Source organism: Malania oleifera, chromosome 8 (assembly GCF_029873635.1).
Source record: "Malania oleifera isolate guangnan ecotype guangnan chromosome 8, ASM2987363v1, whole genome shotgun sequence".
Taxonomy (NCBI): domain Eukaryota; kingdom Viridiplantae; phylum Streptophyta; class Magnoliopsida; order Santalales; family Ximeniaceae; genus Malania; species Malania oleifera.
Window position 1 is genome coordinate 14793576 of NC_080424.1, and position 18301 is coordinate 14811876.

An 18301-nucleotide genomic window follows, 5' to 3' on the forward strand; every position below is an offset into this window, starting at 1 on the left:
TTTTAAACAGATGAAGTAGTGGGCAAATAAAGGGAGAAGACCGCAGTTTCATGTCAACTGCCTCAAGCCATTCAACGCCAACACCAACAACCTGAGCAGAAGTCAGTCAAACAGCGCAGAGTTGAAGACAATGCAGCTTGACAGACATGAAGTTGAAGAGATCCTTGTAGATAGAAAGTTCATACCCTCAAGGAAGAAGCGGCAGAAGTTCCTAGTGAAGTGGAAGCGCCTTGATGACAAAGAAATCAGCTGGATTTCTGCGGAAGATTTGAAGCCATTCGTGGACAAAGTTGAAGTGTACTTATCGCCAAAAGTCTACGAGGACGTCGACCACATAAGTAGGGGAGAATGTCACGAGCTAAGCTTGTTCAGGGCATTATGCTTGCCTGTGACCGCTTATCTCGTGTGCTTGGGATGGGTTTCCATCATGTAAATACTAGTGTAGGGTTATTTTCCGCTAGTAGAGTCTTTGTAAGCCAAATAAGGCAGTATGACTCCTCGGTCACTTTGATGTTTCTTAGTGCCAATATGATAATTACATAAAAACCTCTTTAGGGGAGGGTGAGTGTTCATCAGTCATTATAAAACTCACTAGCAATTGTCAACGTGCTTAGCCTACTTGCCTCCCTCGCTAAGTACACCATGTCAACGGAGGATTTGTTAATGAATTACGTTTGCTTCAATGTTTACTGCTTGCTTGCCATGGCTTTCATGAATTGATTATTGTTTTCGCTGCTAGCTGAATGAATGTTAATGAAAGTGCTTTGTGGATGAATGTTGGTAAATGATGGGCTGGCTAGTTAAGTAAGAGTGCTTTAGCTAGCGCTGGACGGCCCTTCACAACGGTGTGAAAATAGTCGGACCGTGACGCTAGAGTTCGGTCTGGTCAAAGCGAAAATTCGTAGGATATACCGAGTAGACACCGTTGGGATAAGTGTGGTACTATTCATCCCAGACCTTTTGTTATGTCGATTTTCTATTGGATATATAGTTGTGGAAGATGGCTCCACACGAACTCCAACCCTAATAGCTTTGTCGTCATCTTTAAAGACGATAGCTAATGCTCGGTTTGAGGTGGAGAAATTTGATGGTACCAATAATTTTGGGATGTGGCAATGTGAGGTGATGGACATCTTGTACCATTAGGAATTAGATGTTGCTTGGTGATAAACCAGAGGACATGGGCGACAAAGATTGGGAAAAGATCAACCATCAGACATGTGGTACAATTCGTTTGTATCTCGCTAAAAATCAGAAATATTGTGTTATGAGGGAGACATCTGCAAAGAAATCGTGGAAGACATTGGAAGGTACATTTATGACCAAGAGTCTGGAAAATCGGCTCTATTTGAAAAAGAAATTGTTTCGCTTTCAGTATCAACCAAGTATTTCTTTAAATGACCACATAAATGCTTTCAATAAAATTTTGGCTGATTTGTTGAATTTGAATGAAAAAGTCAAAGATGAGGATAAGGTCTTGTTATTGAATTCTCTCCTCGATGATTATGAACATCTCACCACCACGTTATTGTATGGGAAGGATAAAGTTACTTTTGATGTTGTTTGTACTGCATTGATTAATAGTTAATGCAAAAAGAAGGATCATAGGGTCCATAAGGAAACAGTAGCAGAAGCACTAACAATAAGGGGACGTCCTCAGAGATGTAAACCTGGAAGGAGGAGTAAATCTCGAGGGAGACTGGCTAAAGATGAATGCGTCTTTTGTCATGAGAAAGTACATTGGAAGAAAGATTGCTCTAAATTGTAGCAAAAGAATAAGAGAAAAACACCTTCTAATGCCTATATAGCCAAGCGTAATGGAAGTGAGTCAGATTTTTCTCTTATTGGAACATCTTCGACACATTACTATGGTGAGTGGATTTTGGATTCCGGTTGTTCCTATCACATGTGTCCCAATAGGAAATGATTTTCTAATTTTGAAAAATTATATGGTGGGATTGTTTTAATGGGAAATGATAATACCTGTAAGACAACTGGAATAGGTTCAATACAGTTGAAATGTCAAGATTGAACTGTTAAAACCTTGACTGATGTTAGATATGTTCTAAGCCTAAAGAAAAATTTGATCTCATTGGGTGCCTTAGAATCTAAAGGGTTCACTATTATTTTGAAAGATGGAACCTTAAAAGTTAAATCAAGTGCTCTTGTGGTGATGAAAGGTATTAGGAAAAATAACTTGTATTATTTTTAAGATAGTACAGTTATTGGCTCAGTAGCTGTTGTTTCTGAGAAAGATGCAGGTTCAGATACAATTAGGTTATGACATATGCGATTGGCACATGCGGGTGAAATTTTTTTGCAACAATTGGTTAAGTAAGGCTTGTTAAAGGGTGCAAAGGTATGTAAGCTTGAATTTTGTGAACATTGTATTCTAGGAAAACAGACAAGAGTGAAATTTGACGCTGCTACCCACCGTACTGATAGTATTTTAGACTACATCCGCACAGATGTATGTAGGCCTACCAAAATTGCTTCATTGGGTGGTATGCATTATTTTGTCACTTTTGTTGATGATTTTTTCCAAAGGAGTTTGGGTGTATGCTATGAAAAATAAAAATGAAGTGTGATATTTTCCTTAAGTGGAAAAAATTGGTTGAAACTCAAACTGGCAGAAAGATCAAACGACTCAGATTAGATAATGGTGGTGAATACGCGAGTGATTCGTTTATGAAAGTATGTTAAGATGAAGGTATTTACTGTTAGAAATACACCACAACAGAATGGGGTGGCAGAGCGCATGAATCGGACTTTGCTGGAGAAAGTTCGATGTATGTTGTCTAATGATGGGTTGGACAAAAGGTTTTGGGCTGAGACTGTTAGATATGCGTGTCATCTCATCAACTGTCTACCGTTATCTTCGATTAGGGGAAAAACACCCTATGAGGTATGGTCTGGAAAACCTGCTAATGATTATGATTCTTTAGATGTATTTGGTATTGTTGCTTATTATCATGTTAAAAAATTTAAGTTGGATCCAAGAGCCAAGAAAGCAATATTCTTGGGTATTAGTGCAGGAGTCAAAGGATACCGTCTTTGGTGTCTAGAGATGAAAAGAATGATTCTGAGTAGGGATGTGACTTTTGATGAACTTGCGATGATAAAAAAAACAATATGTAAGGAGTCACCAATTGAAGAAAAGACCAGTGGTACTCAACAACAGGTGAAGGTTGAGACAATTTTGGGAGACCTAGTGAGAAATGAGGTTACACGATGTAACTCTCTAGTTACAATGGAGAACAGTGTACAAAAAAAGGGGATTTTAATCCAAGAATCTCCATAGCAACAAGAATCAATTGCTTCTCAGAGGCCAAGAAGAGAAATTCGAAAACCTATTTGGTATGCCGACATGGTAGCCTGTGCACTTCCAATTGTAGATGATGATGTTCCTTGCATTTTCAATGAAGCAGTGAGGAACTCTAAATCAGACAAATGGAAAAGAGCGAGGAATGAAGAAATGCAGTTTCTTTATTAGAATCAGACTTGGGAGCTAGCCCAGCTGCCTAAAGGTAAGAAAGCAATTGGTTGCAAATGAGTTTATGCAAAGAAAGAAGGATTTCCAGATGCAAATAATGTTTGGCTCAAAGCTAGATTGGTAGCTAAGGGTTACGCACAGAACAGAAGGAAGGTATTGATTATAGTGAGGTATTTTCTCCACTTGTTAAACATTCTTCCATTCAAATTTGTGTGGCTTTGCTAGCACAATTTGATCTTGAACTAGTTCAGCTCGATGTAAAAATTGCATTTTTACATGGTGATTTGGAAGAGAAAATCTATATGACTCAACCAGATGGATTTGAGGTTGTTGGAAAAGAAAATTGGGTATGCAAATTGGGAAAATCGTTGTATGGTATAAAACAGTCTCCAAGACAGTGGTGCAAACGATTTTCATCAGTTTATGATTGGTCACAAGTACATTAGAAATAAACATGATCATTGTGTTTATTTTCGCAGACTACAAAATGGATCTTTTATATATTTAGTCTTGTATGTTGATGATATGTTGATAGCTTCAAAGAATAGGGAAGAAATCAACAAACTGAAAGGTAAGATAAATCAAGAGTTCGAGATGAAAGATCTTGGTGAAGCAAAGAAGATACTTGGCATGGAGATATGCAGAGACAAAGTGAGAGGGAGAATTTGTTTGACTCAGAAACAGTATTTGAAGAAGGTAGTGCAAAGTTTTGGCATGTATGAATAGTCAAAACTAGTTAGCACTTCGCTTGCTCCTCACTTCAAACTTAGTGTATCTTTATCTAATAATTCAGATGAGGAATGTAAGTATATGTCGCAAGTTCCTCATGCAAGTGCAGTTGGTAGTTTGATATATGCAATGGTTTGTACAAGACCTGATATTTCACAAGCTATTAGTATGATGAGCAGGTATATACATAATCTAGATAAAGGTCATTGGCAAGCTGTGAATTGGATTTTATGATATATTATGAATACTATTGATGTTGGTATATTATTTGAGAAAAATAATACTATTGATCAACATGTTGCTGGATATGTGGATTCTGATTTTGCGGGTGATCTGGATAAATGCCGATCAATTACTGGATATATATTTACATTTGCTAATGGTCCAATGAGTTGGAGGTCTACCTTACAATCTACTATTGCTTTATCTACGACCGAAGGAGAATACATGGCTTCTTCAGAGGTTGTTAAGGAAGCTATTTGGTTGCAAGGTTTACTTGGAAATTTGGGAGTTGTTCAGAAGCACATTATTGTGTTTTGTGATAGCCAGAGTGCTATTCATTTGGCAAAGAACCAAGTCTATCATGCACGAACGAAGCACATCGACATTCGATTTCACTTTATGCGTGACATAATTGATGAAGGCAAAATACTTCTTCAGAAGATTGCTACAACTGAGAATCCCACAGATATGTTAACCAAGGTTGTGACGACAATCAAGTTCAAACATTGTTTGGACTTGATCAATATCCTGCAAGTTGTAATACTTTTTGAAGGCACTGATGATGTGGAACTTTAGAGAATGTTTGTGACTAAAAAATTTGTTGAATTTATCATCAAGGTGGAGATTTTTTGGTTTTTAGTCCCACATCGGTGGGAAGGTTTTTTTTAAACCTTTAGCTTGAGGGTATGTAAGGAGCTTTCCTCACCATTTGTAAATTGCTCTCCCACTTTGTAGAGTTACAAATAGTATTTGTATTCTAGAGTATTTCTAATTACTATTGGTAATTTGAAATTTGCCCAAGTTGTAATTTTCTGGAAATAGTGGATTGATCGTCGGCGCCTGAGGACGTAGGTAATTCTTTACCGAACCTAGTAAATTCTTGTGTTGTTCTTTATTGCTGTCTTTGATTATTAGTTTCTGCATTGTTTTAGTTTGGTTATATATTTAATAGCAATAATTTTAGTATTGGTGTCTGGCACAAGTGCGGTGCCTGGCACAACACCCCCCGGTATCTCCTCTCTCCTCCCTTCCCTTTCCTTCTATTTCTTCAAAATTCTCCCATGGCTGTGGAGCCTTGATGCTGCCCCTGCATCAAAAATCCTAAGCCCAAATCATTTCTCCATAGCTGCCCTGCATCACTGAATCTGCTGACAAGGCATTGTAATTGGTTAGGCCTTTCAATGCTCACAAAAAAAAAAATAAATAAATAAAAAATTGCAGTTTTTGACCTTGGCGGATGTTTAGAAGGAAGGGGGAACCAGGTTTTGACATAAAGAGCCCTTACATTTTGGAGTTTGTAAATGGATCTCCTTGTTAAGTGATATGACAGCTCCATGTTTTTTAATTTTTTTTTTCTTTTTAAAACTTAAATCATAACTATCTAGTTTTACATAGTTACATTGTGTGCCTATAACCCTGCACAAGCTCCTGGGCCTCTGCCACTTGGCTATTTCCAAGTTGAGAAATTCTTAGGAAAGATTCACTGAATTTATTGGAATTTCATTTTTTTTGGTCACTTTCAAGTTATCTAGAAGTGCATGCTGCTGCACATGGGCACATACATTGTCATGCAGGCACACATGTTCCAATTAGTCCATTTTTGTAATTTCAATGTGTAGTTGCTATTTGCAGTTTGAACCAACATGAATCTGAATACTAAGAGAGGCAAGCATGTGGACTTAAAAGGCATATAGGCATATGTTCTTTAAATACTAATTAGTTTGCGGAGGAATTTCTTTTTCTTCTATTTTTCTGCAAATGCTTTCTTATGTTTGCTATCAATGAGCAGGCCAACATATGAATTTCCTCACCCGTTGGCACGTGTACCTCAAAGTGCTGGTTATTGGGTATGTGCTTGGCTAACTGGCTTTTTTTTTTTTGGATGAACTGTGTTAATAATTTCACTGCAACTGGTTCCCCACCTTTGCTTGCTGGATACAGCTTTCATACATAGTGGTGGATTTTCTCATATGGTGGGGCATTAGAGGGTATATCAATGACTTCAGGAAAAAGAAGTTGAAGCTTGCTCCTATTGCATATTTCAGCACGTACATTGGATCAATAACTCACTTGCCGACAGGCTATATGTGGAGTCCCCATCTTGTGCCTAAACCAAGTGGTAAGGGTGGGCATGTTTATATAAGATTGTAGGTAATCTGTGATTAGATTATGGGGTTTGTGAATGTAGACTTATTCTTCTTTTCTTCTTTCATGCCTGAATAGCCTTTATGCCTTAGTGTACATTTTTTAGAGTTATTATTATTATTTAGCCTTTACGCCATAAGTGTACATTTTTTAGAGTTATTATTATTATTGTTATGTGCAGATGCATTTATGTTAGCCATCTCATGCTCAGTGAATAAATATTATGATGATTGTAGCAATCTCATGATTTCTCTATTAATGATTCTGTTGCGCCCACCGTCTCCCCCACTTTTTTTTTTTCTCTTTCATTGTTCTCCCTCCTGTGGCTTAAGTAACATTCTATTAATAAAGAAATATGTTCCATTCGTACCTTTCAGAAAGATGTTATGTTTGCTATTTTTTTTATCCCTTCTATTCTGGCTCAAATAGAGATAGTTGGTGGCTAGTTGAAGGGGCTAATTTCACTTACTATATGCACTTTATGTATATGTATGTGTATATATCTGTGCATGTTTGTGTGTGTCATGATTCTTCTATTTTATCCATCAAAATCTTTGTTACTCTTATAATATTGAAAATTGCAGTTTCATCATTGGGAACCAGAGTTTCTGTTTGAGAATTTTTTTTTTATCTTTTTAATTATTGAGAAGAACTATAATTGTCTACCATGATACTAGTTCTTAGAAATGGCGAAAACAATCTAATTTCTGATTTGAAGCACAATTTTTATGCATCTACTGTATATTTAATGTTTCATTTATTCTCTTTAAGCTCGTAGAGGTTGTGGTAGAGAGTGTAGCTAGAACCTGCAAAAAAGAGATGTTAATCTGCTGCAAGGCACGTATTGTTGTAGAGAATGTAGGTAGAACCTGCAAACAATGTTGGTTTGCTGCTGAGGGAGAGAGTTTGTGCTGTTTTGAGATTGATAGATTATCACTTTACCTAAAAGCTTAAGTTGTTAGTTTGTGGACCAACAATGTATATCAAGCCTTTAACCCAGCCTTACTGCATGTGGAGAGAAACAAACAATGAATAAGACCGATAATTTTTTTAACAAACTTAAAATAAATAAATATGGGCAATAAGACTATAACCCAGTACCTCCTGGCAACCGTGGTTCTAATACATGTTAGATTACCACTTTACCTAGAAGCTTAAGCTGTTAGGTTGTGGACCAACAATGTCTATCAAGCCTTAACAGAGATAATGTTGGTGCAACAGAATATGTAGTTCACACTTTTGCCCATCAGGAAACAAGCCTAGCCTTCACTGTACATTTCCGACTTCTGTACACAAGTGTGAAAGACTAAGCTCTTTCTAATTATTCAGAACACACTTAAATAATGCACAAAATTGCTGTCTGCAGTGATGCCAAAAGAGGTCGGAGCAGGGGTATACATAGGTGCCGTGCCTTTGAAGCATTAATTATTTTGCTGGTTGATGATTTAACAAATTTTTTTTTTCAAAATAATAAAAAAATTTGAAATTTATTTTTGAAAAAACTGAAAATCAATTGCAAAAAACTGGCCAAATGTTTACCACTGTTATTGTGGAGCATCAGTTTTCCATCAAATTGACTCTGGCTATTCGTGGTAAGCAAGGATTAGAATGTCAATTTTGGGTAAATTTCAAGGGTCTCAGTTTGCAAAAAAATTGATTTCAATAAAAAATTTGATTTTTAAAGAAACATCTGAAGCTTATAATAAATTATGGAAATTGTGAATGAAACTTTGGGAATTATTTGAATTGATGATCTTGAATTATTTACAAAACAAACAACACCAAAATTTGCCCCTTTTTATTTTACAATTTTTATTTTTACATTTTCATTGCTCAAAACTTGGAGTAAAATTCCAGAAATTTCTGTAGTTTCAGCCCAAATATTGCAAAAAGGTAAAAAAAAAAAAGAAAAAAAAAAGGAGCCCCATTTTGTTTCAATCCCTTCCGAAATCTGAAATTGTGGTGAGTTTACTTAAATTTAAGACGGAGATGGTAGTAACTAGGAGGGTTCAAATATAAGTTGTCATGGTCTGCCCCTTCCCTGCATATGCAGGATTTTTCCTGCACCGAGCTGCCTGTTTTTTTTTTTAAATGCCTTTACTTTGCTCCCCTCGTGCACATAGTAGGATTATGGTCTTGCTTTTACATAAGAGCCTAAGATGAGGTTCAACTTGCTAGTTTTCCAGCATGGACAACGTTGCCTTGTTTCTCCAAGTGGAAGAGGTATTCTTTAGACAATAATTGTTTGCCCTGGTTTAACAATGAACTGTAATCAAAAGTGGAGTTCCTGTGCAATTTTTCCTTCAAGGGGCACATAAGGATTTATTTTCTTCAAACCTCCAAAATATTATGTTATTTATTTTCTTCTAAACTTCACATGCTGTTTGCACTTCTATTCTATGCTGTTTGGACAGTATAGGTTTTCATTTATTTATTTATTTTTTATGAGCAGAGCTTCTTACTGTCATCTGTTTGTTTATGCGAGTGTTGGATACAAATTTTTATATTCATGCATAACTTGTACAAAGAATTGATTATATTCAGTCATATGCAGATTGGGGTGCCTTAGTGGATGTTGTTGGTTATTGTTTCTTACATCTTGGCTCTAATTATCAACCTCCAGAGGAGTTCATGCAATGGATTCAGAAAGGGCCAAAACCTATATACATAGGGTTTGGAAGCATGGTATGGTGACCTAAAACTTTGGAAGTCATTTTTATTTGTAGTTTGTTGCCTTTGTTGAAGTGTTTTCTCACCCTTACTATAATGAGTGAGAGGAAAACTTTACTATTACATAAAGGGGAAAAGGAAAAGAAATGTGAAGAAACCACATTTTCATGTTTGGATATCAAGAAAAACAAGAAGGAAAAATAATATGTATAACAAATCAATGAATAAAAAAATTTAATTTGAAGCATCATTAACATCTGATCTTTCTTTATATTTCTTAGAAGAGAATATGTTATTTCAGAAATTAGGTGCAGAGTGGGTATATTTTTTTGTCCTTAAAGACTTTTTATTATTATTAATATATGAAGGCAGACCTGGGTTTTATGTAAGGCTCCAGGAAAACTGCTGCCTCTTCTTCTTTTGCTTTCTCCATTACTTCTCGTCTCTGCTCTATCTCTAGCTTTACAACATGTTATCAGAGCATTAATCTACTCTAAATCTGATTTATCAGAGCTGTTTCTTTGAATGTTCTGTTTTTGTTTTTTTTTTTCCTCATCTTCCCCTGGTTAGTTCTCAAATCTGATTTGGTTGGTTTGAGAGTCATTTAAGGGCCCTTTTTCATTGTCATTTGGCTGCATAGCATCCTTGGTAGGATGCTGTGTGTTTGATGGTTTGCTGATGTGAAGCGGGCATGCTCTGTTTCGGGCATACTGCTGGTGCTGTTCTGCTGTTCTAGCTGGTGTTGGCAAGATGAGACTGTTTTAATTCTGCATTTGTGATTGGCATGTCAAAACCGACTTTTGGAAAGTCGGTTTTGACTTGTTCACATAGTTAACTCGGCAAGGAGCGCACATGGTTTTTTAGGTCTTTGATCATAACTGACTTCTGGAAATTCGATTCTGTTTATTTATTTATTTATTTTTTAATACACAGGCTGTTGTTCACCAAACCAACAGTCACCTGGGTCTGATACCAATTGTTGTTCTCAATAATCAGCCCTCAGAAACCAATTGTTGGTGCCAAATGTGCGCAGCGGAAGACCTCACACAAACTCTCATGAACAATCAGTGGAACAAGCAAGCAAGCACTCGATGATGTACTATACGAACCTAGAAATCACTCAACAATGAGAATCAATGAAAGCAACAATCAAAAGACACAAGAATTTACGTGGTTTGGCAATTTGCCTACATCCACGGGAGCAGCAACTATTTTTCACTATCAATGAAGCTTACACCAAGCTTAAATCAATCTAGGGTTACATAATAATGATTATATATCAATCTAATGTGTACAAAAGACCTATAGTTGATCTAAAACACTTCTGTAGCAATTCCCCAGAGGAAATTCCTCAAAAAAGTCCCAATCTTTTGATCTTGGATTCGAAAATCCGTGATTTCCGTGAGTGAAACTGTCGATAGTTTAGGCCAAACTATCGACGGTTTGAAGCTGAGATGAAACACTTCTGCAGCACTGACTGAAACCATTGATGGCTACCCTAAATCGTCGACGATTTTTCCTTAAGGCTGCCATCCTGCATCTCTCTCTTTGTCCCTCGCTTCACGATGCTTTCTTCGGTACATGCGTTCCACTTAGAATATGTGCCACATCCCCAACAATCTCCACCTTGGCGAATATTCACCACCTAGGAGAAACCTGAAAGTATAATCCCCGCTGCTCCTCCTGAGCCAATAGATTGGGACCTGCCTCTAGTATAACACTTGGAGACATAAACCAAGTCCAAGCCACACTTGAACTTGACCATGCTAATAGGAACTCCACCTAGCTGAACACCTAGCTCCTTGAACGATCCTCTAAACCACAAAGCCACCTTGGCAGCCTCAGCCTCTACTAAGAACTCTGATCCAATTGTAACCAGCGCACCCTGAGACTATACCCTAAACTTCCAACAATTAGGCCTTCCCACAACATACCCTGTTGCAAGCCTCCTGTCATCCAAGTCCCCTGTGTAGCCTCCATCTACGAATCTCACAATTGATGTAACCCTCTGTTACCCGCCGAAGTACTCAACTACATTGGCATAGGAAACCTTTGACTCGACGTGAACATCACCATCCGTCCTCGATTATTGATCGATAGACTGTTTACTTAGATTTGCCAACGGTGTATCGGTGACTGGTTTAACATTGACCATGCTAAATCTCTCCAACACCTAATCCCCAAAACCACCCCAAGATAACCACAATCTGCATGTAGTTTTTTCCATACAACCCCCCCAAGATAACTCCAATCTCCCCGCAGCTATGATTACGAAGTCACCCTGAAATAATCTCAATCTCCCTCTAACTTTACTCTTGCGAATCTCCAACTCAAGAATACTCTTGGTAGCACCCAACACCTTCATGTCAACTTCCTTTCGCTACAGAGTTCTCGACTGATTTACCTCAGTCGAAACCTTCCTAGCAATCAGCATGTCACATAAAACAACAAAATATTTGCCCACTTGCAACCTATCTCACTCTCCCCCTCTGGGAGCTCCACCAACTCCCCCGTTTGATTCTTATACAGTACCTCCATCTCCTCCACCATGACACCTATCCACATACCCTTCTTCTGGCTGTGCATTGCCTCTTGAAAGGTAGTAGGATCCTTCCTGGTTGTAATGGTTGCATAAGACATCAGATCATATCTGAGCGGTTGCCTAATAGTACCTCTAAGCCCATTGTGATCCTGTTGGTCTTCCGAGCTTGAACTCTCAGCATCATGACCAATGTCACTCTGCCTTAAGTCCGTAACTCCACTTGCATCACAATCTCCCTTCTGCTCCAGTTTATCCTGTAATACTGCAAATCTCCTGAGTTAGAACTCCCTGCACTCTTGCCTTGAGTCTCCAACTCCACCTGCACAATATGCTCATTGCTGCTACTGCAGCTTTATGGCACCCATTTCTCTTCATCTACCTGAGCATGTTGTCGCATGGCTTTAACACCTAAAGCCATGTCTCCACCAATTGCCACCCTGTTTGCCATTGGATCACCCAACTTGAACCCATCCTTCTTATATACCAGAAAGATGCATTGCCTGGACATCACACCAAGCCTAGATCCCACCTCACTAGAAATGTGCACGGTTGGACCTCTAAACTCTCTCAAACCAGAGAAGTCTACCACATAGCTTGTCCAAGCCTCTCCTGCAACTCTCCCATTTAGTGATATCATTGGCGATCGCTTGTTGGCTTCACCAAGAAGTTCCTTGCTAGTCCTGCATTCACCATGCTCTGCTCACAAAACTCTTTGAACACTAGCGTACTTAGCACCAATATTTGACTTGAGGAACTCTACCCCGGTTTGGTACTTCACCTCAGCCACAAGTTACACTTGGCAAACATCCCCAACTTGTGCCGCATGAGATACCCCTAGACCTTTTGTGATAACCTCACGAAGTACCCATGTCCAACCCGTGATGCTGTCCTCACCAATCCCAAAACATCCATAACAATGTAGTTAAGAATACTCTCCATTTTGTGTGTGTTTGTATTACACAAAATGACATTATCTGACTCAGAACTCTCAGCTGCAGCTCCGCCTACAATTGTGTTACCCAGCAATTCATAAAGATTCCCTACTATCCTCTATTTCTTCATCACCATCAATACGCCATCACTCACCATCATCGTCCCCCCTTCAGACTTGTAACTATTCCCGTTACAATCCAAAGCACCCAATGATATCACGTTCTTCCTTAGATTAGGTACATGCCTTTGCCCACACAATGTCCTTACCTCACCATCATACATCTTGGTCCTGATATCCCCCATTCTGACAATTTTGCAAACCGCACTGTTTCCCATCAGAACGGAACCAAGACTCACTAATCTGTAATTGGTGAATTAGACTTTGTTGGACATCATGTTAAAAGAACCACTCGAGTCTAGGATCCAAGTACCCCTGAGGCGTTCTGAACCTGATGAAACAGAAAGTATTTCACAATCACTGCTCCTCAAGTCTCCTTCTTCCACTAAATTTGTGGATTTTGACAAACCCTTTTGAGCTTTTGCCTTCCCCTTCTCCCACTTTGGACATTTCGGTTTTATGTGCTCTAGTTTCCTGCACTTAAAACAGCAAACGTCCTTCCTTCTCCTGGACTGAGTTTCATTACCGCTCGATCTACTCTAGGACTTGCCTTTCCCACAATCCTGATTACCCTTTGTCACAAGCCCTTCACCATGTGAACTCTCATCGCTAGCCTTCTTCCTCTAATTACCCCAGCAATGCACTTGTGATGTCCTCCAACTCTAGGGTTTCTTTCCCCCAAGTCAGCGTCGTAACCATATTCTCCTATATAGGCGATGTAGGTAGGGAATTCAGCAACATCAACGCTTTGTCCTCTTCCTCGAACTTCACATCAACTCGCCTCAGATCTCTAATGATTTGATTAAATGTGCTGATGTGCTGAGTCAAGTCCGAACCCTCTTCCATTTTAAGCCAATATAACTTTTTCTTAAGATACAGCTTGTTCGTCAATGACTTGGAGATGTACTGGCGCTTTAGTTTTAGCCAAATCGCTGCTTGCAAGTCCTCATCCATGACGTGATACAACAAGTCATCGGCTAGACATAACCTGATAGTGGACACTATTTTTGCTTTTAGCTCCTTCCAACTTGCGTTGTCCATGCTTTCCGACTTCTTTTCGTATAAACCCTTCACCATCCCTTGCTGTACTAGCAAGTTCTTCACCCTTCTCTGCCATAGCCCGAAGTTCCCCGTTCTATCAAACTTACCAACCTCGAACCTCGTAGAAAAAATCCCAGCCATTGCGAACCAATAGCTCTGGTACCAATTGTTGTTCACTCCACCAACAATCACCCGAGTCTGATACCAATTGTTGTTCTCAACAATCAGCCCTTAGAAACCAATTGTTGGCACCGAAAGTACGCAGCGGAAGACCTTACACAAACTCTCACGAACAATCAATGGAACAAGCAAGCAAGCACTCGATGATGAACTATACGAACCTAGCAATCACTCAACAATGAGAATCAATAAAAGGAACAATCAAAAGACACAAGAATTTACGTGGTTCGGCAATTTGCCTATGTCCACGGGAGCAGCAACTATTTTTCACTATTAGTGAAGCTTGCACCAAGATTAAATCAATCTAGGGTTACATAATAATGATTATATATCAATCTAATGCGTATAGAAGATTTATAGTTGATCTAAAACACTTCTATAGCAATCCCCCGAAGGAAATTCCTCCAAAAACTCCCAATCTTATGATCTCGGATTCAAAAATCCGTGACCTCTGCGAGTGAAACCGTCGACGGTTTGAAACTGAGAAGAAACACCTCTGCAACACTGCCTAAAAACCGTCGACGGTTACCCCAAATCGTCGACGGTTTGCCCTCAAGGCTGTCATCCTGCATCTCTCTCTTTGTCCCTCCCTTCAAGATGCTTTCTTCAGTACATGCGTTCCACTCAAAATATGAGTCACATCCCTAACATAGGATGTCAGCCCTCTTTAATGTGCAATGTCAGAATTGACTTTCCAAAAGTCAATTCGGATGTTTTTAGGTTTCCTTTTTTTTTTTTTTTTAAAATAATCAACCGACTTTTGGAAAGTCGGTTGAGTTCAAAATCATAATATTTTCCCCATCCTCTTATATTTGTGTTTTTTCTTAGTACTTCCGTAAAAAACTCAGCATGAGTGTGTATTAACGTGAAAGGGAAGGCCAAGAATTTGTTGCGTTCTCATCCATCTCTAGACTCCAAGGATTATGAAGATTGGATGAAGAGAAAGACATATTGCTTGTCTGGTTGTGGAATAGCATGGAGCCACGAATTGTTGCGAATGTAATCTTCCATGGAACAGCCAAGGCCATATGGATGATCTTTGTCATAGCTTCTCTCAAGATAAAAATTGAACTCATGTTTTTGACCAATATGAGAAGTTCTTCAAATATTACCAAGAAGGTGGGACCACTAGTGAGTATTATAATGCTTTGAAGGGTATGTGAGAGGAACCAATGTCTATCAACTAGTTAGTTCTCACATTGAGATGATTAAGAGGCTAACGAAAGAATTTTAGGCTGCTGAGTTTCTGTCTGGGTTGAGTTCTGAGCTTCAACCCATCCACAATTAGATTCTTGCAAGCGAGTCCATATCATTCATGAAGTATATGCTAGTATCCAACGGATCATGGAAGATGGCTCTCAGTCTTTTCCTCAAGCTTCTTCCTGTGATAGTTCAGCTATGTTTACATTGCCTCCGACTGTGGTGAAGGAAGTTGATGCAAATAGTTGTAGAAATAAAACAAGAAATCCAGAACTAAAGACTGAGATTTCAGGATAGCGTTTTAGCAACCTTCTTTGACTCTAGTAACTACTAAAAATCTGTAAAACAACAAAGAGATGACTGCTGTAAATTTCAGTTCAGAAAATAAGACAATTTCTGGTCCCAACTGTTACTTAGTCCTCAAATCAGTACCTGTTTTTGCAATGTTTCAGAATGTTAACAGTGGCTTTCTGCTAGCATCTCACGCCTTTAGCTGCGACAGAAGGATTGGTAGGAACCGCAGGGTTGAATCCTCAAAACCCTGGACCCTAAATCTTCACAACACTAGCTGGTCTAGAGCTGAGCTCTGGAGAAAAATATTCTCAAAGATAAAATGCAAAAACCCCCAGTATTAGTGGCTGAAGACTACTTTATATTAAGCTTGAAAAGCTTCCAAGAGAAGCCAACTCCTATTTTGCACATAGCCCCCACCAACAGCCATCTATCTTCTAAAGTCCCACCAAAAATAAATCCTATCACAAAGTTATACCTTCAATGTTACCAAAGGAAAAAAAATTCTAATTTGATCAAAATGATCCCCAACTTTCAGAAATTATAGAAATACCCTAGCACCCATAAATAGCAACACTTGATGGAAGCAGAAAATTAAACAAAGACTGCTGATTGCATTAGAAGTGTTGGAGGATGAGAATGGGTTTTGGAAGGTAGAGGTGGTGTATCAAGGTGAGGAGCCCATCATGGCAATTCTCACACTTGCACACATTGTGACAAGAAAAACCATAGTGTTGATCACTGTTGTGATGTCCACAAAAAAACCAAATTGGTCAAATGTGTCTCTTGCTAAAGGGTGATTCAACTGTTGAAAGTTCCAAGTTCACCTATCCACCCCATCAAGGAATTGAGTACATCATCTACTGTGTCTAGACTATAACAATCTTATCCACATGGTTCAACAACTCCATGCTCATTCTTCTACTTCTAATGCTATGATGACCCATTTAGCTACAACTAGACTTCTTGCCTCTTCATCCTCATCACCTTGGGTTATTGATTCTAGTGCCTCCTCCATATGACAGGTAATCCTAACTTGTTCTAGTCCTTGAAACCTTCTACTTTAAACTATAAGGTTGCTCTCAAGGACTTAAATTTTGATCGAAATGTCGAAATTTCGACCGAAATTTCGAATTTCGAGGGGTCTCGAAACAAAATTGAGATACAGATTCGATTTTGCATAAATTCGACCAAAATTTTGATATTTTAGTAAATTTCGAACAAAATTTCGAAAATTTTGAAAATTTCGACTGTTCTTCCGAGATTTTATGGAAATCATGGAATAAAAATTGGAGGGGGAAATTTTAGTGCTGTTCTCTGCCTTTGTTTTGTTTTTCCCACATGATTTGTTGGCTCTTTTTGTGCAAGTTGTGCAACCTGTGAGTATACAGTGGAAAAAAGAGATCTTGCAGAGATGCTCTGCAGATGCAAGCCAACAATTCCACAAATTCATCAAGAGGCTTGAGGCCCTACTGGTTACACACTAATGCAAACAAAGGGAAAATTTTTTCTGTAAATTAGCTTGTAGCATGCATTAGGATCCATACCTCAAGGTTGTTGACAAAAGGCTTCTTCTTCTTCCACCTTCCACCTTCAAACTTCAAAAAAAAAAACCCTAGATTTCAGCTGCCTCCACCTTCAAACTCCGAAAAGCCCGAGCCTTCGGCTCCTCTCCAATGCTTCAACCCTTCAACCCTCTGCCTTTAGCCTTCGGCAACTTCGTCTTCACCCTCCATCTCCATCTCCCAAGTCGCAGACTCACACCCAGCAGCAACACCTCCCATTGCTGCAATCGACAACTCGGCTCTCGCAGAGCTGCGAATAGCACACGAACCAGTCGAGACTCGAGTCCACCTCCACGAGTAGCAGCAGGAAAAAAGAAAGGCAAATTGCCTTGTTTAAGTTTAAAATTTTAAGTTTTAACTTTTAATTTATATATATATTTACTCAAAATCCTTCTTCTCCCCAATATATTTACAAGATTGTGCCCCCCCCCTTCCTTCTTAGGACTTTGATACGTTTTCCCCAATCCCTATTAACCTCTTCCATTTACCTTCTTAATCCTAGATTGCTAGTAAATAGTAAATAGTAAGTTTTGTAACTAAATAAAATTAGAGTAATTTACTATTTATTAGCTTATTATAGTATAAATTAAGTTTATTACTTAATAGTAATTTTGTTAAAATTATCATTAATTTTGTAGTTTTAATTTAATATTTCTCTTAGTTATTAATTTATCTTTATGTAGCATCTAAATATTTTTCTTTTAAAATTGTAGAGTAACATTCAAATAATTTCCTAAAAAACTTTTAGAGTAATTTAACACCTAATCATTATAGCCTAGTAATTAAATAAATTAAAGTAATTTACTACTTATTAGCTTAATATTGTTTAAATTATTTCATTTATTTTACTAATTTAATTTCCATAATTTATTAGTAATTTCGTACATTATCATTAAATTTCGTAAATTTAATTTAATATTTTAATGTTTGTCTTATTTATTAATTTTATATTGATAAAACATCTTAAATAATTTCCTTTTAAAATTGTTGACTAATTTAACACTTAATTTTTAATTCATTGTAACCTTGTAGGAAAGTAAAATTATCTGCAAAAATGTCTGAAGGAAGAAAACTAGATCCAACATGGGAACATGGGTACCTGATGCCCAATGTAAAGAATGGATTTATTTGCAAATACTGTGGAGTACAAATGAACAGTGGTGGTGCAACAA

At 38.1% G+C, this 18301-nt stretch overlaps 1 protein-coding gene across 2 annotated transcripts in view; it reads left to right on the forward strand.

Annotated features, from left to right (window-relative positions):
• Positions 1 to 18301, forward strand: part of LOC131162399 (sterol 3-beta-glucosyltransferase UGT80B1) — a 109865-nt gene that overhangs the window by 39896 nt on the left and 51668 nt on the right. For both annotated transcript variants that reach the window (XM_058118845.1, XM_058118844.1), the window contains 3 exons: positions 6234 to 6291; positions 6386 to 6563; positions 9144 to 9274. In XM_058118845.1, coding sequence (XP_057974828.1) covers positions 6234 to 6291; positions 6386 to 6563; positions 9144 to 9274 — 367 coding nt within the window. The remainder of the gene's footprint in view (positions 1 to 6233; positions 6292 to 6385; positions 6564 to 9143; positions 9275 to 18301) is intronic.